General features: G+C 47.8%; 1 protein-coding gene and 1 pseudogene across 1 annotated transcript; one reads left to right on the top strand and one right to left on the bottom strand.

Annotated features, from left to right (window-relative positions):
• The first annotated feature begins 1,310 nt into the window (after positions 1-1,310).
• On the top strand, positions 1,311-5,397 carry LOC115519914 (annotated as a pseudogene).
• Positions 5,398-14,613: 9,216 nt separating this feature from the next.
• Positions 14,614-18,299, bottom strand: INHA (inhibin subunit alpha). Its single transcript, XM_030325765.1, has 2 exons — positions 17,594-18,299; positions 14,614-15,624 (listed from the first exon to the last, which is right to left on the bottom strand). The coding sequence occupies exons 1-2, from the start codon at positions 17,865-17,867 to the stop codon at positions 14,792-14,794; spliced, it is 1,107 nt and encodes a 368-aa protein (XP_030181625.1). The 5' UTR covers positions 17,868-18,299; the 3' UTR covers positions 14,614-14,791.
• Between the last annotated feature and the right edge of the window lie 292 nt (positions 18,300-18,591).

Genomic DNA, 18,591 nt, shown 5'->3' with positions numbered 1-18,591 from the left:
TGGTGCTACAATCTCCCACAGCAGATGAGATGATTGAGACCTAAGGTTTCCTCCAAAATGAAAATTTCACACCTGAAACTGGGTTGTGGGTAGGGAGAGTGAAATTGGATGATCTGTTTCTTTTACCAACCTCTTCATGGAGTGGGAAAGGGGGGCAAATGGAAGAGAATGAAGAGGTGTGAATATCACCTGCAAAAAAAGAGAACTGCGGTAAAGGAGTTTGTGCTGGAGAGGCCCTGTGCCTGGCACTGATGGCCCCAGGATTGAGTGGTCAGAGGCAGCTCTTTCTACATAAGTTACCACACATTGTTTCTCTTGGCTCTGATACCAGACCTAGCCACAAAAGACTGCCCAGGAATTGGCCCGGTTGCCAGAATCAGACATATGGGACAAATCAGCAGCATTACAGGAGGTCTGGCATGAGAACACTGCTTTAGACCGTGACCGAGCGAGCCCATCAGAGCCTGGTTCCAGGAGAGACTGAACACAAGGCTCATGAAAGGAAAGCCAGAGAAGCAGAAGCCAAGCTCAGCGTGAGATTAGAGAAGCCAGGGCCCGAGAATGGCTGACTGAAAAGGAAGTAACAAAATAACAATATCGCAGTGACCCAACAGTAGCTGGGAGAGCCCAGCCTGAGCAGATTTTGCAGTGCTGCATAAAATAAACTGAGGGAGTCCCTGAGTGGCTCTATAAACCTGAGGTCCTTGAGAGTGCCTTAATTCTTTACATTGTCTCTGCTGGAAACCCCTAGAATCATATGGGGAGGGGTTAAGAAGCGCTGGAAGAAAGATGGGAACCTTGAGGTTAATCCAGAAAACAGAAAGGAAGAGACGAAATGAAAGCTCTATTCCTCATTAGAAGCTGGATAGGAAACCGGATTGAAGGCAGCTACGGAGAAGACAGGAAAGCAAGCAGAATCTTGGAAAAGAAGAAAACGTCAGTTTCAGGCATAAGCCTGATGGCAGAGTCAGGTGCGTATGTGACACGTGCCTTCCATCTCAATTCTTCCTGCACACAAAGCTGGAGAGAAGAGTCCACAACAAGGGAGGAATCTGGAAGTGGAATAGTGCAACGGGAAACTCGGATCAATGGGGCAAGGAAACTAGAGAAAAGTGAGATCAAAGGGCTTAGGGTCTCCAGGCCTGGGGAAAGGGAAAGGCAGTGGCCGCTTTGGAATCTCAGAGCCCGAGTAGAACCTCGAAAAGTTAAAGCAGGTCTTCATTCTTTCACCGGTTCCACAAATATTTACTGAGCCCTGACTATATGCCAGATCCTGTGCTGGCTTCCGTGTAAATAAAGGAGACAACAGTATGGCTCTTGTCCTCAAGAAGCTGGCAGTGAGGGGCGCAGGGGTGGCTCAGCCAGTTGGGCGTCCAACTTCAGCTCAGGTTATGATCTTTCAGTCTGTGAGTTCAAGCCCCACGTCGAGCTCTGTGCTGACGTCTCAGAGCCTGGAGCCTGCTTCAGATTCTGTCTCCATCTCTCTCTACCCCTCCCCGGCTCTCACAGTGTGTGTGTGTCTCTCTCTCAAAAATAAAATAAAAACATAATTTTTTTTTTTTTTAAAAAAAGAAGCTGGCAGTGAGGTGGAAGGACAGACACCAACAATCACATTTCAACATTGTGTTCACTTCCTATTGCTGTAACCAATTACACCAAACTTAGTTGCTTCAAACAGCACCGGGTTTGTTACCTTACTGTTCTGAAGGTCAGAAGTCCAAAATGTATCTCACTGGGCTAAAATAAAGGTGGCAGTGGGGCTGCGTTTTTTTCTGGAGCCTCCAGGGGCGAATATGTGTTCTTGTCTTTTCCAGTTTACAGAGGCTGCCCACTTCCCTGGCCCCCTTCACAACCAGCAATGGCTAATTGGGCTTTTCTCACATCCATCCTTCTGGTGCTAACTCTTCTGGCTCCCTCTTCCACATTTAAGGACCCTGGTGATTACATTGAGCCCGCCCAGATAACCCAGGATACTCTCCATATTGTAAAGTCAGCTAATTGGCAACCTTAATTCCATCTGAAATCTTAATTCCCCCCTGTTATCTAGCGTGATATTTGCACAGGTTCCAGGGATTAAGACACAGACATCTTGAGGGAAGGGAGGAGGCCATTATTCTGCCTACCATACTCATGATGCGTGTTATGGTAGAGATAGTGCTATGGGGAGATGGTTCCAGTCCCAGACTGCAAGCTGAATACAGGCTGCAGCCTCTTGCTCTCATCCCTAATGGTTAAAAATAAAAATATACAAAGGATATGAAAATGAATGTAGGAGCGCCTGGCTAGCCCAGTCAGTAGAGTATACCACTCTTGGTCTCAGGGTGTAAGTTCAAGATTCACATTGGGTGTAGAGATTAGTTAAAAATAAAATATTAAAAAAAAAAAAAAAGTGGAGGGGCGCCTGGGTGGCTCAGTCGGTTAAGCGGCCGACTTCGGCTCAGGTCATGATCTCACGGTCCGTGAGTTCGAGCCCCGCGTCGGGCTCTGTGCTGACAGCTCAGAGCCTGGAGCCTGTTTCGGATTCTGTGTCTCCCTCTCTCTCTGCCCCTCCCCTGTTCAAACTCTGTCTCTCTCTGTCTCAAAAATAAATAAATGTTAAAAAATAAATAAAAAAAAAAAAGTGGGGTGCCTGGTGGCTCGGTCAGTTAAGCGTCTGACTCTTGGTTTCAGTTCAGGTTATAATCTCACAGTTCGTGAGTTTGAGCCCCATGTCAGGCTCCATGCTCACGGCACAAAGCCTGCTTGGGATTCTCTCTCTCCCTCTCTGCTCCTTTCCCCCTCGCACTGTCTCTGTCTCTCTCAAAATAAATAAATTAACTTTAAAACAAAAAGAGGATAGATCAGCACTAAGAAAAAAATGAATTCAAGAGGAAGAAGTGAGGGAGCAAACAGCAATGGTAAGCAAAGACTTTAGTAAATTCATTCAAACTAAAATGTAGGACAAAATAGGCCCACACATACAAAGGAGGGAGGGAGGAAGAAAAAACAATAAAGGATAAGAGGGGGGGGGGGGGGGGGGCTGGCTGGAGAGGGCAAGGGCAGTGCCTAGCCCACAGGGTAGATGAGAGAGGAGGTCACAGGGCCAAGGCCCCCAAGCACACAGGATTTGCAATTTTTTTTTTTTTTAAGTAGGCTCCATACCCAATGTAGGGCTTGAACTCACAACCTTGAGATCAAGAGTCATATGCTCTACTGATGGAGCCAGCCAGGCACCCCAGGATTTGCAGAATTTAATAAGAATGTGAAGACCTTACAAAGAAACCTGAAAACAGGGGTGCCTGGCTGGCTCAGTCAGTTGGGTGTTCAACTCTTGACTTTGGCTCAGGTCATTCATTATTCCAGGGTCGTGAGATTGAGCCCCGTGTCACGTTTTGTGCCAAGCGTGGAGCCTGCGTGAGATTCTCTCTCCCTCCACCCCTCTCCCCCTGCTCATGCTTTCTTTCTGTAAAATAAAAATAAATAAATAAAAATTTTTTAAATAAAATAAAGAAACCTGAAAACAACCTAAGTGATGATGTATCAAGATATAAATTGGACTCAGGACCCCCTGGGTGGCTCAGTCGGTTAAGCGACCATCAGCTCAGGTCATGATCTCATGGCTTTGTGATTGCATGGCTGTGCTGACAGCTCGGAGTCTGGAGTTGGCTTCTGATTCTGTGTCTCCCAATCTTTCTCTGCCCCTCTCCTGCTTGTACTCTCTCTTTCTCAAAATAAATAAATAAACATTTAAGAAAGAAACAAAGAAAGAAACAAAGAAACAAAGAAAGAAAGAAAAGGAAAGAAAGAAAAAGAGAGAGAGAGGGAAGGAGGGAGGAAGGAAGGAAGGAAGGAAGGAAAGAAGGAAGGAAGAAATTGGCCTGGGCAGAAATGCAAATCTTCCAAATTTGATAGGCCTAAAGTTACAGTCTTTAAAAGACCATGAAGACTACATCAAAGGTTTTCCTGCTATTGAAGATATGTTCCCTTGGTTAAGGTGCTGACCACATCACTTCTCTGTAAGGTGCTGTGCAAATGAACATGAGTACAGAAGATCACATGTAATTCAACTTTCAACTGGAAAAGTTGTGAATGAACTTTTCAAAGAGGCGAGGGAACATTGGATGTCCCTCTGAAAGAAGCCACGTGAGCCTTGAGTGATGACAAACAAAAGTGATTTGCATGTAGAAGGTACAGGTTGGGGCATTCCTTTTATAAGGAATGAATACATCTATAGACCAAACCAGCCACAAGATGTTCAGATTTTGCTTAAAACAGTTTCAATAACAGTTTCAGTTTAGATGATGGTGAGTTGAAACCATACAATGATCCAACAAATGTTCAATTTCTGGAATCTGTTAAGGGTGACTCTGTGTGTATGCTTGAAATTCAGCAACTTATACTAGAAATCCTTTAAAGTGACGTTACTGTTGGCAGAAGGTTTCAAAAGAGACTCCCCTGGAGCTTCAGTGACTGGTTCACGGTGACCAAGTGAATTTGGATATGGAGAATGGTCAAGATCAAGAATACCTAAAGCCTAGAATAAGGTTCAAGGCTTTCCGTGGAGAAAGACAAACCTTTGGAAGCCTTACACCTGAAATTGTCAGTACACCTTCCTCCCCAGAAGAGGAGGAGAAGTCAATACTTAATGCAGTTGTTCTTATTGATGATTCAGGGCCAACAAAACCCAATTCAAATCCAGGGGCGCCATGCTGGCTCCATCAGTAGACAATGTGACTCTTGATCTCAGGATCGTGAGTTTGAGACCCACACTGAGCATAGAGATTATTTTTATTTTTTTATGAATTATTTTTTAAAGTGTATCTATTTATTTTGAGAGAGACAGGGAGAGACAGTGGGGGAAGGGCAGAGAGGCAGAGAGACAGAGAGAGACAGAGAATCCCAAGCAGACTCCAAGCTGCCAGCACCACTCGGGGCTCCATCTCACAAGCCATGAGATCATGACCTGAGCCAAGATCAAGAGTTGGACGCTTAACCCACTAGCCACCCAGGCACCCCTAGAGATTACTTCAAAAAAAAAAAATTCAGGGGCGCCTGGGTGGCTCAGTTGGTAAAGCGACCGGCTCCGGCTCAGGTCATGATCTCACGGTTTGTGAGTTCGAGCCCCGCATCAGGCTCTGTGCTGACAGCTCAGAGCCTGGAGCCTGCTTCAGATTCTATGTCTCCCCCTCTCTCTACCCCTCCCCTGCTCATGCTCTGTGTCTCTCTGTCTCTCAATAATAAACATTAAAAAAAAAAAAAAGAATTCAATCTGGGTTAGCAGATGACAGTCATTTGATACGAAGATGCAATAGCGCACCAGATAGTTTCCTGGATGTTGGGGACTTTATTGCACAGTCTCATCCTGAATTTCCAAGTCTTCACTTTATTCTTGTGACTTTATTTCCAAATAGCTATTAAAGGCTAGGAAAGAGTATGTGCCATATTAGTAAGGAAAATACTTTCAACATTAAAACAAATTATTTTTATTACTTTTATTTATTTATTTTTAAAGTTTATTTATTTTCAGAGAGAGAGCGAGCGAGCATGAGTGGGATAGGGGCAGAGAGAGAGGGAGAGAGAGAATCCCAGGCAGGCTCCTCACTGTCTGCACAGAACTGGACACAGAGCTCGAACTCACAAATCATGAGATCATGACCCGAACCGAAATCAAGAGTTGGATGCTTTACCGACTGAACCACCCAGGTGCCTCTTTAGTGCTTTTATAAATACATTTTGGTTTTATTCTTATTATTAAGGTCTTCCAGCCTTGGTATAGATAATATTGGACTAAGGATGAATCTTGAAATTAATATCTTTGAGTTTTTAGTTGCAGGGCTGGCTTATGGGGATAGCTTTTTTGTTTTTTAAGTAAACTCTACACCTAGCAGAGGCTCAAACTCAGGACCCCCTCCCCCCCAGATCAAGTTGCATGTTCTACCTCTTGAGCCAGCCACACACCCCATGGTGATAGCTTTTAAACATCCAGGCAACCCAATTTGTTACATGTTCACTGTTAATGTAACAACATTTATTTGCAGAAAAATGAACAAACCCCCTTTGCGATAAATGTATTTGGTAGAATTTGCACTACAGTTTCTTTCTTTTTTTTTTTTAAATTGTCACTGTTTTTTTTTTTTTTTTTTTTCCAACGTTTATTTATTTTTGGGACAGAGAGAGACAGAGCATGAACGGGGGAGGGGCAGAGAGAGAGGGAGACACAGAATCCGAAACAGGCTCCAGGCTCTGAGCCATCAGCCCAGAGCCCGACGCGGGGCTCGAACTCCCGGACCGCGAGATCATGACCTGGCTGAAGTTGGACGCCCAACCAACTGCGCCACCCAGGCGCCCCTGCACTACAGTTTCTTAATGCTGCATTGACCAACAGCCATTAAGAAATTTTTTTAGGAAATTAAGTTGAAAGTTTTTCTGTGATATATACCAAAAAGTATCTGGGGCGCCTGGGTGGCTCAGTCGGTTAAGCGTCCGACTTCAGCTCAGGTCACGATCTCGCGGTCCGTGAGTTCGAGCCCCGCGTCGGGCTCTGGGCTGATGGCTCAGAGCCTGGAGCCTGCTTCCGATTCTGGGTCTCCCTCTCTCTCTGCCCCTCCCCCGTTCATGCTCTGTCTCTCTCTCTGTCTCAAAAATAAATAAAAAAAAAAAGTTAAAAAAAAAAAAAAAGTATCTGTATTCTTATTTTGAAATAGTTTGATCAGATAATAATTATTTCTCCTGTTTAGATTTTATGCCTCCTTTTTTCAAAACTTTTTTATTGTTTTTTTATTTATTTTGTTGAGAGACAGAGAGCAAGCTGGGGAGGGGCAGAGAGACAGAGGGAGACACGGAATCTGAAGCAGGCTCCAGGCTCCAAGCTGTTAACACAGAGCCTGATGCGGGGCTGGAACTCACAACTGTGAGATCATGACCTGAGCTGAAGTTGGATGCTTAACTGACTGAGCCACCCAGGTGTCCCAAGATTTTATGCTTCCTTTTTACTTATTGATTTAACTACATTAATAGTATCAAAAAATACAGTTTGGTTCTATTTTGTAGAGCTGTGACCATCATAAACCAGAAATAAAAGGATATAAAGGTCAACAGTCCTTGAAAAGATGTGATAAATTGTTATTATTTTTTTTAAGGTTTTATTTTTTATTTATTTATTTTTTAATATATTTTTTAGGGCACTGGCTGGCTCAGTCGGTTAAGCATCTGACTTGGGCTCAGGTCATGATCTCACGATTCCTAAGTTCGAGCCATGCCTCGGGCTCTGTGCTGACAGCTCTATGTCTCCTCTCTCTCTGCCCCTCCCCCTGCTCATGCTCTGTCTCTCTCTCAAAAATAAATAAACATCCAAAATAATTTTTAATTTTAATAATTTAATTTTAATTTGATAATTTAATGTTAATAATTTTATTAATAATTTTTAATGTTTATTTTTTGAGAGAGAGAGAGAAAACACAAGCAGGGAAGGGGCAGAGAGAGAGAGAGAGAGAATCCCAAGCAAGCTCCGTGCCATCAGCGCAGAGCCCAACATGGGGCTCCATCTCAAGAACATCAATAACATGACCTGAGCCGAAATCAAGAGTCAGACGCTTAACTGACTGAGCCACCCAGGCGCCCCAAGGTTTTATTTTTAAGTAATCTCTACACCCAACACGGGGCTTGAACTCACAACCCTGAGATCAAGAGTCACATGCTCCACTGACTGACTCAGCCAGGAGCCCCAAGAGCACTTTAAAATGGAGTTATTACAGTCCCTCCCAGAGACTGTCCTGATCACATTCATTCAACGTAGTCTTCTAGGAGACCCACTATATCCTGAAAACTGTTCGAACTGCTCAACTCAAAATATATTCTACTCCAGGACAAAACCAGTCTAGAGACTCAGGAATGTATCTTCTGTCAGACACACTGGATCTAAGGAATGACCTCCGTAAGTGTTTGCATTTCTGCTGAACCCAAGCATTTCCTGAATGAGGTGGGCCACATCAGGAATGATAGAAAAGCTTTCTCTTCTTCCCAGATACCATGTCATCTTTGGTCACTACTCCTGATTAGTTTCCTATTACTGCCACAACAGATTTCTACGAATTTAGTGGCTTAAAATAACACAGACTTTCCATCTTACAATTCCATAGGTTAGAAGTCCACCATGGGTCTCGCTGGGCTAAAATCCAGGTGAGAGCCGGGCTGCATTTTTTTCAGGAGGCTCTAGAGGAAGATCATCTCCTTACTCTTCCACCTTCTAGAGCCTTCCTGCATCTCTTAGATTGTAGCCCCCTTTTTGTACCTTTCTGACCCTTCTTCCACAATCCCATCTCTCTGCAACAGCCAGGGAGTTTCCCTGCATTTATGGACTCCTGTGATTAGACTGGCCCACTAGATAATCCAGGATTATCCCCCCATCTTAAAGTCTGTAGGAACCTCAATCACACCTGCAAAGTGGCCTTTGCCATGTTAATTCACACTTTACAGTTTCCTTCCGGTAGGAAGGAAAGTTTCTCTCCAGGGGAAAACCTGTCCTTTGCCTTTTCCAATTTATAGAAGCTGCTGGCATCCTTGGATCTTGGCCATATCACTGCAATCTCTCTTTCTGGCCTTACAATTTTGATTCTCCTGCCTCCCCCTTACACAGATCCTTGTGATTACATTTAGTCTACCTAGATGACCCAGAATAATCTCCCCATCTCAAAACTCTTGACTTAATCACATTGGTAAATCCCTTTTATCATACAAGGTAACCTATTCACAGATTTGGGGGTTAGGACGTGAACATTTTTGGAGGGCCATTATTCTGCCTGCCACAGTCTACCTTTGCCCCCCAGATTCACATCCATCCCAAGTAAAATCACCCCATCCAAAGGTGCTCAAAAGTGTCAACCCATTACAGCATCGACTCAAAGCCCAAAATTTTATCTGAATCTCACCAACTTGAAAGTCCCAAATCTCATTATTTAAATTATCTAAAGTATGGGTGAGGATGTGGGTATGATTCCTGGGGCATAACTGCTCTCCATCTGTGCACCTGTGAACCAACAAAACCAGTTCTTTGCTCCCAAATATAATGGGAAGACAGTCATAGAGTAATAGTAACAGATGTTCCCATTCATAAAACAGAAAATGGAATGAACGAAGTAGCTACCCGTCCCAAGCAATGTAGCAATCCAGCCAGGAAGACTGCATTCATCAGGTTTGAAGGCCTGGAAATAATCTGTGGCTTCCGGCTTCACCCTTTGAGCCTGTGACTCCTTATCAGAATCATTGCTATTTCATGAGAGGTGGCACGTGTTTATAGCTGAGGAGTTTCATCAGCTTGTTTCCTGCCTGTAGACAAACAATACTTTCACATTGTGAAAGTGCACAGCATGCTGCTTTATTGAGTCATTTTCCTGAATTCCTTTTACTGAATCCCTGCAGTCATTGCAGCTTTTATTTATTTGTTTTTTAATTTCTTTAGTGTTTATTTTTGAGAGAGAGCAATACAAGTGCAAACAGAGAGGGGCAAAGAGAAACGAGACACAGAATCTGAAACAGGCCCCAGGCTCTGAGCTGTCAGCGCAGAGCCCAACGTGGGCCTGGAACCCACAAACCGCGAGATCATGACCTGAGCCGAAGTGGGACGCCCAATTGACTGAGCCACCCAGGCGCCCCAAATCGTTGTAGCTTTTAAAAATGTATAATGGTCTCAAGAAAGATGGTGTCACAGTGAGCAGTTAGACAGCCCCGTGTGAGGTCAGTTGTTTTGCATGATATAGGTAACGAAAATGAAGAATGTTTTCAGTGGAAAAGAAGAAAAAAGGACAAGACATTTGTGAGATCAAAAGTGATTGTGGAGGAGGAGGACGAGGAGGAGGAAAGGAAAAGGAGGAGGAGGAAGAAGAAGAGGGAGGAGAGGAAGAAGGGAAAGGAAAGGAAAGGAAAGGAAAGGAAAGGAAAGGAAAGGAAAGGAGAGGAAGAAAGGAAGAAAAGTAGGAAGGAAGGAAGAGAGGAAGAAAGAAAGGAAGGAAGGGAGGAAGGGAGGAAGGGAGGAAGAAAGAAATTGCCATCTCCACAAGTGTCCTGGCACTAGGATATCTTCCTTACCAATGAGCACAGTTTCATATCCTCAGCAGGCACATTTGGAGAACAGTGGAGAAGAGAGGCCATGTGGTAATGCAGCATAGTGGTGGGTGCACAGATTCTGGAACCAGACTTCTGGAGTCCAAATCCTGGCTCCACCTCTTAGACATGTGACTCTGGATAAATTAATTAATCTCTCATACCTCCATTTTCTCATCTGTGCAATGGGTGTGATATCAGTGCGCACCTCATAGGATGGTTATGAGGATTGGATGAGCTCTTACTTGTAACGTGCCTGGCACATAGTAAGCTCTATATAGCCCTTTGTTGTATAAATAGTAAAATTAATAAAACAAGATTCTTTGGTGGAGGGAGTGTGATTTCTAAGAAAAAAAAGGTAATGGCAGGACTGGAAATAAAGTCAATGAAAGTCCTCAGAATATAATGTTTCAGAATGTAGAGTTTCAACATAAGGCATGATATCATTTGTGGAGGAAAAAGCTGTTTCTACAAGGTGTATGTCTATATGTAAATTCATAGAAATGTGTCTGGCAGGATACTTACCTCTATGGAGGGGACGACCAAGGAGAACCTCAGCGTTATTTTCCATATTTGCAACCTGACCGAGAGAACATATCTGCGTGTTCTTTGTGAAATAACAAGCAAGCAACTTTTACTGAAAATCAACGTGAAAGAACAAAGTGCCCAGGAAACAGCAAGGAAGAGTGGTGGCTCTGCCATCTGGGAGTCAAGGGAAGTCACAGAAGAGATGACATGAGAATTGGATCTTCAAGGAGGCGTTGCCTGAGGAAAAGAGATTGGCTGAAGACAGGGCTGCTTGAGAATGAAATGATGGATTGAGGAAGATGGGAATTTATATTTCTGGCGTGTGTGGTTGGGTGGGGAGAGGAAGGGAGGGACGGGTCTGAGATCAGGCTGTGTGGACGGGTCATAAAGGCCTGCTGTACACACTGAGGAGGTTGAACTTTGTGGACACAACTTTTTAAGCCACCCAAGAGACGTGATCACAAAAGAAGTATCCTTCAGCATCCAGGTGGAAAGTAGCTGGGGAGGTGAGGATGATTGCTTAGGAACTGGTTCAGGAGGCTGTTGCACTGCCCTTCGAGAATTCTCCCAGAAGTGACAGAATAGCGTCTATGCAGGGAGAGAAAAGGGGCTTGATTTTAGAGATAGTTAGGAGGAGGCAGCAACAGTACCTGCCTCTAGGCATCGACTCCACATTTTTGTGTTAACTGTACCCTGCTTTGGGGAATCACCTTTTTTCACTTTTAGCCCTTGTGCTTTAGGCTCGGGGCTCCGGGGACAGGACACAGGATATATAAGTCATTAACTCATTCTGTTCCCTCGGCCACCTTTCCCGGAGGAGCACATGACCCCAATCAGGACAGTCAGGCCACCGAGACACGTTCTGGGATGTCTGGAGCAGACTCCCTCGTGACACCAGGTGTGAGATGACAAGAACCTGGAACTGCTCAGGCTGCCGTGTGCCTGGGATGAAGTCGGCCCAAGGGAAGTCGAGCCTAGAGCTGGATTCTGGAGGCATCTTTGGAGCCCCAAAACAAGCCAAACCTTAGCCAGACGTGGTCACAAAAGTCTCACGAGCCAGTAATTTTTTTTAATGCTTATTCATTTTTGAGAGAGAGGGAGAAGGACAGATAGAGAGGCAGACAGACAGAGCGTGAGCAGGGGAGGGACAGAGAAAGAGCAGGGCACAGAATCCCAAGCAGGCTCCAGGTTCTGAGCTGTCAGCACAGAGTCCGACATGGGGCTCGAACCCATGAACCGTGAGATCGTGATCTGAGCCGAAGTCAGACACTTAACCAACTAAGCTACCCAGGCACCCCATGAGCCAGTGGCTTTTAAATTAAATTAAACTAAATTTAGCTTGGTTTAAGTCAGTTTGAGTTGTGTTTTCTGTTCAGACTAACTCTGAATTAAAAGTCTTCAGAGTGTTTCTAATGATTAGCACTGGAAGGAGGAGCATCTCTGAAATCTACTGCTCTTAGTCTCTTGCAAGAAGTGAGGACAAAAAGATGTCCTTAGCTACTGTCAGCCCCTCTTAGGGAGGATAGATGTGTCATTTCAATTTGCTAAGTTAGAAGAGTCTAAGGCTTTAGAGATTCTGGAAGGGGTGGCCCAGACCAATGTGTGACTCCCTGACTTTGGGATTTTGCAGATCTCAGCTAGCAAAATTATAACGACAAACCTTAGGGTCCAAATTAGAATTGCTAAGTTTTAATTTGTTAAGTAACCATAAAAGAATATTATATCAGAAAAATAATAATACTTTTACACACTCTCTGTCTCTCTTCACACACACACACACACACACACACACAGAGAGAGAGAGAGAGAGAGAGAGAGAGAGAAACTTTCAAGCCAAGGATACCTCTTAATTTTTTTTAAATTTTTTTTAACGTTTATTTATTTTTGAGACAGAGAGAGACAGAGCATGAATGGGGGAGGGTCAGAGAGAGGGAGACACAGAATCTGAAACAGGCTCCAGGCTCTGAGCTGTCAGCACAGAGCCTGACGTGGGTCTCGAACTCATGGGCCGTGAGATGGTGACCTGAGCCAAAGTTGGCCGCTTAACCAACTGAGCCACCCAGGCACCCCAAAGGATATCTCTTTAAAACGAATACCTTGGGGGACACCTGGCTGGCTCAATCCATTGAGCATCCAACTCTTGATTTCGACTCAGGTAACGATCCCAGGGTCCTGGGATCAAGCCCACACTGGGCTCCATGCTGAGCACGGAGCCTGCTTGGGATTCTCTCTCTCCCTCTGCCCCTCTCCCCGGCTCAGGCTGTCTCTCTCTCTCTCCCTCTCTCGCTCTCTCTCTCTCTCTCAAAAAAAAAAAAATGTGAAATGAATATCTTTGGCTTTGTGAAAGACACTACACTGTACTCACTTTTCTCACTGTCTCAGGTATGTGAAAACCTTTTACCAGCAACCCGCTAACTGGCCTAGTAGAGAACCTGTGCCCTATGGTAGAGTTTCCACCCATGAGATGTCATCCACATCCCTGGGACAGGGAAAGTCTGAACAACACAGGGTCCCAGGCCTATAGGAGGATTGCAGATCCCAGGGAAGGCCTCACTCAAAGCAGGGAGGATCTGGCAAGGAAAGCCAGACAGCGAGAGCATGGAGCTCAGAGAGACTTGAGGAACATCTCCCATTCCCAGCATTGACCTAGCCCAACCAGCCCTCTCCCCAAGTCCACCGCCTGAGTAGGGACCCCCAGGAGCCCTGAGCACAGACTAGTTGCAATGCTGGGTCTAGATGAAGGTGCTGGGAGAGACAGGAGACTGAACAGGCAGGTCCCCCCCGCTCGGGAGCAGGAGCAAACCAGCTGGGGATTCAGCATCAACAGAGACAGGTTAGCTCAGGAGTGTGGATGCGGGCTATTCCCTTGTGTCATGAGGAACAGCAGCTCATTCAGCTGAGCTCAGAGTGGGGGAAGGGGTTAGCCCACGGGTGAAGGGATGGGAGTCTCGCCCCTCCACACTCCCTTCCTAGAGCAAGCAGTCACCCACCCCGTGGAGCTGGGTTCGCAGGAACAAGTCTTTGATGAGTCACAATCCAAGCTGTGGTTGTGCGGTCAATATCAGAAAGTGCTCCAACTTTCAGTCTAAGGGGCCTGAACATCCCCCTTAAAGGGAGACTGGACGGAAGCTACTGGCTTCGAGCCAGGACCCCGGGGCAGGGCAGGAGGATAACAAGACAGAGGGAGAAAGGGGAGAGTGGACAAAGCAGGAAGGAAGGCCAGGGAAGCAGGGCCCATCAAGGCAGGCAGGAATGGACTGACAGGAGACACAACGGGAAGAGAAAAGGACTTTTTGCATCCTGCTCTGGGCTCTGATCACATACACGAAGGGTGCACTCGGAGGCACACAAGAGCGCATTTCTCTGACGGTAGGCTCTGCCTTTCCACGCCTCCGACATTAAGGACTGAGTTAGGGGTTTATGTAAAGATATACCGGGCACATTAAGGGAAGCAAAGGTTTCTAGAACCTGAATCCCATGAGGCCAGGCCTCATGGAGTCTACATCAAGAGCCAGTGACAGATTCAAAGGGTCCTGGGACCCTCAGCAAATTGAAATTCTTGGGTCTTCGTTCTTCCACGTCTCTGCCCCTGTCCACTTTCAGACTCTGCCAATTCATCCGTCTTTCCCTGACTTTCCCACCCAAGTTCCTGAGGAACCCAAGATCTGAGCTGCTCTGAACATCTATCTCAGTGGGGCCCTGAAAGCCATGATCTCTGGCCAGTCTGCAAATCAGCTGATCTTGAACTAGGGGTCCATCAGCTAAGGGAGAGAATAGCAAGGGAGAGGCATGAGGGTCAGCTGTCTCCAGAGCAGCTGTCGAGAGCTCAGAACACTTTTATGTCTTCTCCACACCAGCTCCCCACCAGATGCATGTCCAATTACAGCTCTTGAACTCCAGATCTTTAGGTCAAGTGAGGCTGTGTGACCTGAGAGTCTACAATCCTATGCTCCTGGGGCCCAGAGCTGCTCCCCACCATATCAGAGAAGCCAGAGAATGCATGACAAGTCATATGCACTATGTTGTTTATTGTCACATGTTGCCCATGGGACAGGGTCATATGGGGGAGGGGGGCCCTCAGGCAGAGAGAGATGGAAGGAGGCGGAAGTAAGAACCATCTATTTTCTGAACTCGGCTCTTCCTTCCAGCTGTTGATGGTGGGGGCTTGGCCACCAGCGGGACTCCCTCAGATGCAAGCACAGTGTTGCGTGAGAAGGTTGGGCACGGTCTCATACTTAAAAGAGTAACCACCATCTGAGGTGGTGCGGACACGCAGGGGCCTCATGGTCCCAGGGAGGGCAGCACAGCAGGGCCGGGCCCCTGGCACTAAAGAAAGGGGCTGGGCAGGGGTCGGAGGAGCCCCAGGGACCAGCAGGGGCAGGTCTGGTGGGGCAGTCAGCCCACAGCCACCGTGACAATAGTGGAAGATGAAGCTGGGAGGGTGCACGATCCACCGGTCCCAGCCCAGCTCCTGGAAGGAGATATTGAGGGCCGCTCGGTGACAGTCCGCGTGGGCAGCGGGTTCCTCTGGAGACCTCTGGAGCAGGCGCAGTGCGGCGGGAGACCAGGGCCAGGGCAGCGGGGGAGTGGAGCGGCGGGCTCTCTCCCCTCCGCTGGGCGGCCTGGCCCGAGTGTGGGCCACCAGGAAGGGTGTGGCCTCGGGCCGGGCCGAGCAGGAGCAGAGAGGGCAACGCAGCTGCAGCACCAGGACGGGGTGGGTCAGCAGAGGGAGGGCAGAGGTGGCCAGGTGCAGCACGGCCCAGCGAGAGGGGGCCTGGCCCAACGACATGGGCACAGCCATGGGGACCCCTGATGACAGCGCCAGCAGGCTCAGCAGGGGTCCAGAGCTGTTGGAGGCTGCTCTGCCCTGCCTGTCCAGTCCCGTGTGGAACCACAGGTGGGCTGATGTCACCTGGCGGCTGCGTGTGTGCTTGGACGGCTGGAACACATACGTGAAGAGGCTCTCCTTGGCCTCCTGGGTCAGCTCTCTGGCAGCCGGCTCATCCCCACAGCTGGCACCTGCAGGAGATAGCGGGAAGGGAGAGGGCAGCCCGGACTGGCGGAGCCTGGGACCCCTCCTCCTCAGCCACTCTCCTGAGTGCTCTGTCAGACTTGGGGCCCCTCTCCAGTCTTGAGAGAACCGACAGAGAATCTCCATTTGTTTTTTCATCTCTATAGGACGCAGAAAATACAAGACGTTGCCAACTTCCCTCTGAAGTGGTTTTACCTATTAACATTCCTATCAGCAACGTATATACGAGGCCCTGCCCACCCTCTACTTTCACTTGGAGCTGTTAGGCCTGAATCTGTGCTCACTGATAGTGTGAAATGGGTGATAGTACTTTAGATACACAGGCAATTGTTTCAGTACCTCATATATCTTTTTACAAGTCAGAAATGTTGCACGATAAACTCTTCAAAACAATTCCGCTTGGGGCACCTGGGTGGCTCAGTGGGTTAAGCTCAGGTCATGATCTCACGGTCCGTGAGTTCAAGCCCCGCGTCGGGCTCTGTGCTGAGGCTCACAGCCTGTGCTCAGAGCCTGTGCTCAGAGCCTGGAGCCTGCTTTGGATTCTGTGTCTTCCTCTCTCTCTGACCCTCCCTCATTCATGCTCTGTCTCTCTCTGTCTCAAAAATAAATAAACATTAAAAAAAAAAAATTCCGCTTAAGGGGCGCCGGGACGGCTCAGTCATTTGAACTTCCCACTCTTGGCCATGATCTTGAGGTTCGTGGGATTGGACCCCGTGTTGGGGTCAGTGCTGACAGCAAGAAGTCTGCTTGGGATTCTCTCTCCCCCTCTCTCTCTGCCCCTCCCCACTCATGCACGCGCTCTCTCTCTCTCTCTCTCTCAAAATATATAAATAAACGTTTAAAAAACACACACACACAATTCCACTTAAAAAAAAAAAGGTTAATACCAGAAAGAAAAAGGAGGGACAGGAGGGGAAGGTAAATAGCCTAGGATAGAGGGCAGGGCTTTCTAAGAAAGGTGATTGGCCAGAGGGTTACTGGAGGGGTTGTGGGAGGGGGCATGGGCTAAATGGGTAAGGGGCATTAAGGAATCTACTCCTGAAATCATTGTTGCACTACATGCTAACTAATTTGGATGTAAATTTAAAAAATAAAATTAAAGTTAAAAAAAGAGAGAGAGAGAGAGAGAGAGAGAGAGAAGGAAGGTGGTTGGCATCCTTCCCCAACAGGTATGCAGGCTATATTAAACAATCATGGACTAGTTGACGGACTGGGGTTAGGACTCTAGTGTGACACAGATTCTGTTATAAATCTCACAAGTGATCTATTTTGCAGATAAGGAGAAAGGGTTACAAAAATGAACTACTAAGTGGCCAGGCTGGGATTCTGCCCCATCCCAGAGCCACACCAACTCACAGTGCTGCACGAGGACTAAAGCACAGGGAGGCACGGGGTCCCCTCTGAGGGAAAGATGGGCCAGATTACGAGAAAGTCCACCCGGAAGAGGACTTTATTGGTTCAGTCAGTGGAACATGGGAACGTGCATAAGGAGATGAGGAGTCATGAGAAAGTAGACTAATTTTCTGGAAAAGTGTCTCAACTAATCTCATTCCAGCATCTCTGATACCTTCTCAAGCCTCAGCTAATTGGGGCTAAAGAAACAAGATTCCGAGCAGGGAGTGGAGGCAGAGAAAGAAGGAAAGGTGGAAGGAAGGGGCCGATACCCAAATATCTCTGTCGCTAGAGACTCTAGGTCTCCCTAATGAGTATCTCCCAAATGCCTCCTCTCAGCCTTACATCATTTCACTTAATCCTCAGAGGTAGGCATTACTGCCCGTTTTAAGGTGAGGAAACGGAAGCTCAGGAAGGTTTAGTAACTGGTCCCCTGTTGCAAAGCCAGTTGAGCGGCGTGTATGGGACTCAAACCCAGACCTGTCTGGCTCCCAAGCCCACGCCGTATGTACCACACTGCTTCTCAAAGTCAAAGTCACCCTGCCAGTTCCCTGCCCTCATTACCTGTAGTTGGGAAAAGGATGGCCTGGGAGACATCCTCCTCCTCCCTGGGCTGAGAGCCCCTGTGCACGAAGCCCCCCTGGGCATGTCTTCGAGGCAGACGCCTGACTCCAGGATCCCCACTTTCCTCGGTCACTGCCGGAGGCCCCAAAGCATCCAAGAACAGGGCCCTCACCTTGGCCAGGACAAGTTCCCGGTCCAGCTCTGGCCCGGGGCAGCCATGCCCACTCTTCAGAGACAGCAGTAAGAGGAGCAGGAGTGGAGGCTGGGGCAACATGGCTCACCCAGTGGAGGGCCAGCGGTGTCCGGTGCCCTTTCTGTCAGGGTCTGCCCTCCACCCCCCCGCCTCCCCACTCTGCCCTCCCATCCCAGTACCGGCCCTCTTCTACCCCTCTCATCCCAGTCTCCCCAGTCCTTCCCACGCCCTGCAGTCCAAGTTGCCCCTGCCCACGGCATTGAGACCTCCTATCTCTGACGCAGATGTCTGTGGCCCTGAGCCTTATCTCCCACTCCTGCCAGGCATGTGGGGGAGGGGGCTGGTGAGAGTTCTCACCCAGAGTGACCTGACCTACACATACAACCTACAACCCTTTCCCCCTATTCTCTCTCTCAAACACACACACACACACACACACACACACAGCCACATCCCAGCACCCAGCACAGAGGTGACATCAGGTACAACAGGAGCCTGGGAGCTGGGGTCAGCCAGCTCCTAACAGTGTTACTCGTCGTCGGGGAGACAGAATGCGCCAGCCCCTCAGATCTTGGGCGGGGGGGGGGGGGGGGGGGGGGCGGTGGCTTTCAACCAAGCAGCTGCTGGGCGGGTCATGGGGGGGGAGGGCTGAGGTCGGGGCTAGAACTGGGGCTAGGGCCGGGGGCAGGTGGTCCCGCCTGCTCTAAACTTAGCCTGGAGGAGCCAGTCTGGGCTCTTGTCCTCCAGCTGTGTCATCAGAGAATATTTTTGGGATTGGCAGCTGCAGGCGCCTCTGCCACTCAGG

Source organism: Lynx canadensis, chromosome C1 (genome assembly GCF_007474595.2).
Source record: "Lynx canadensis isolate LIC74 chromosome C1, mLynCan4.pri.v2, whole genome shotgun sequence".
Taxonomy (NCBI): Eukaryota; Metazoa; Chordata; class Mammalia; order Carnivora; family Felidae; genus Lynx; species Lynx canadensis.
The sequence above is the reverse complement of the archived record's forward strand: the minus strand, read 5'-3'. Positions and strand labels throughout refer to the sequence as shown.

Coding starts and splice junctions, on each gene's coding strand:
- INHA (XM_030325765.1), bottom strand. CDS start 17,867: ATGTTGCCCCAGCCTCCACTCCTGCTCCTCTTACTGCTGTCTCTGAAG. Junction 15,625..17,593: donor CATCCTTTTCCCAACTACAG/GTAATGAGGGCA, acceptor TATCTCCTGCAG/GTGCCAGCTGTGGGGATGAG.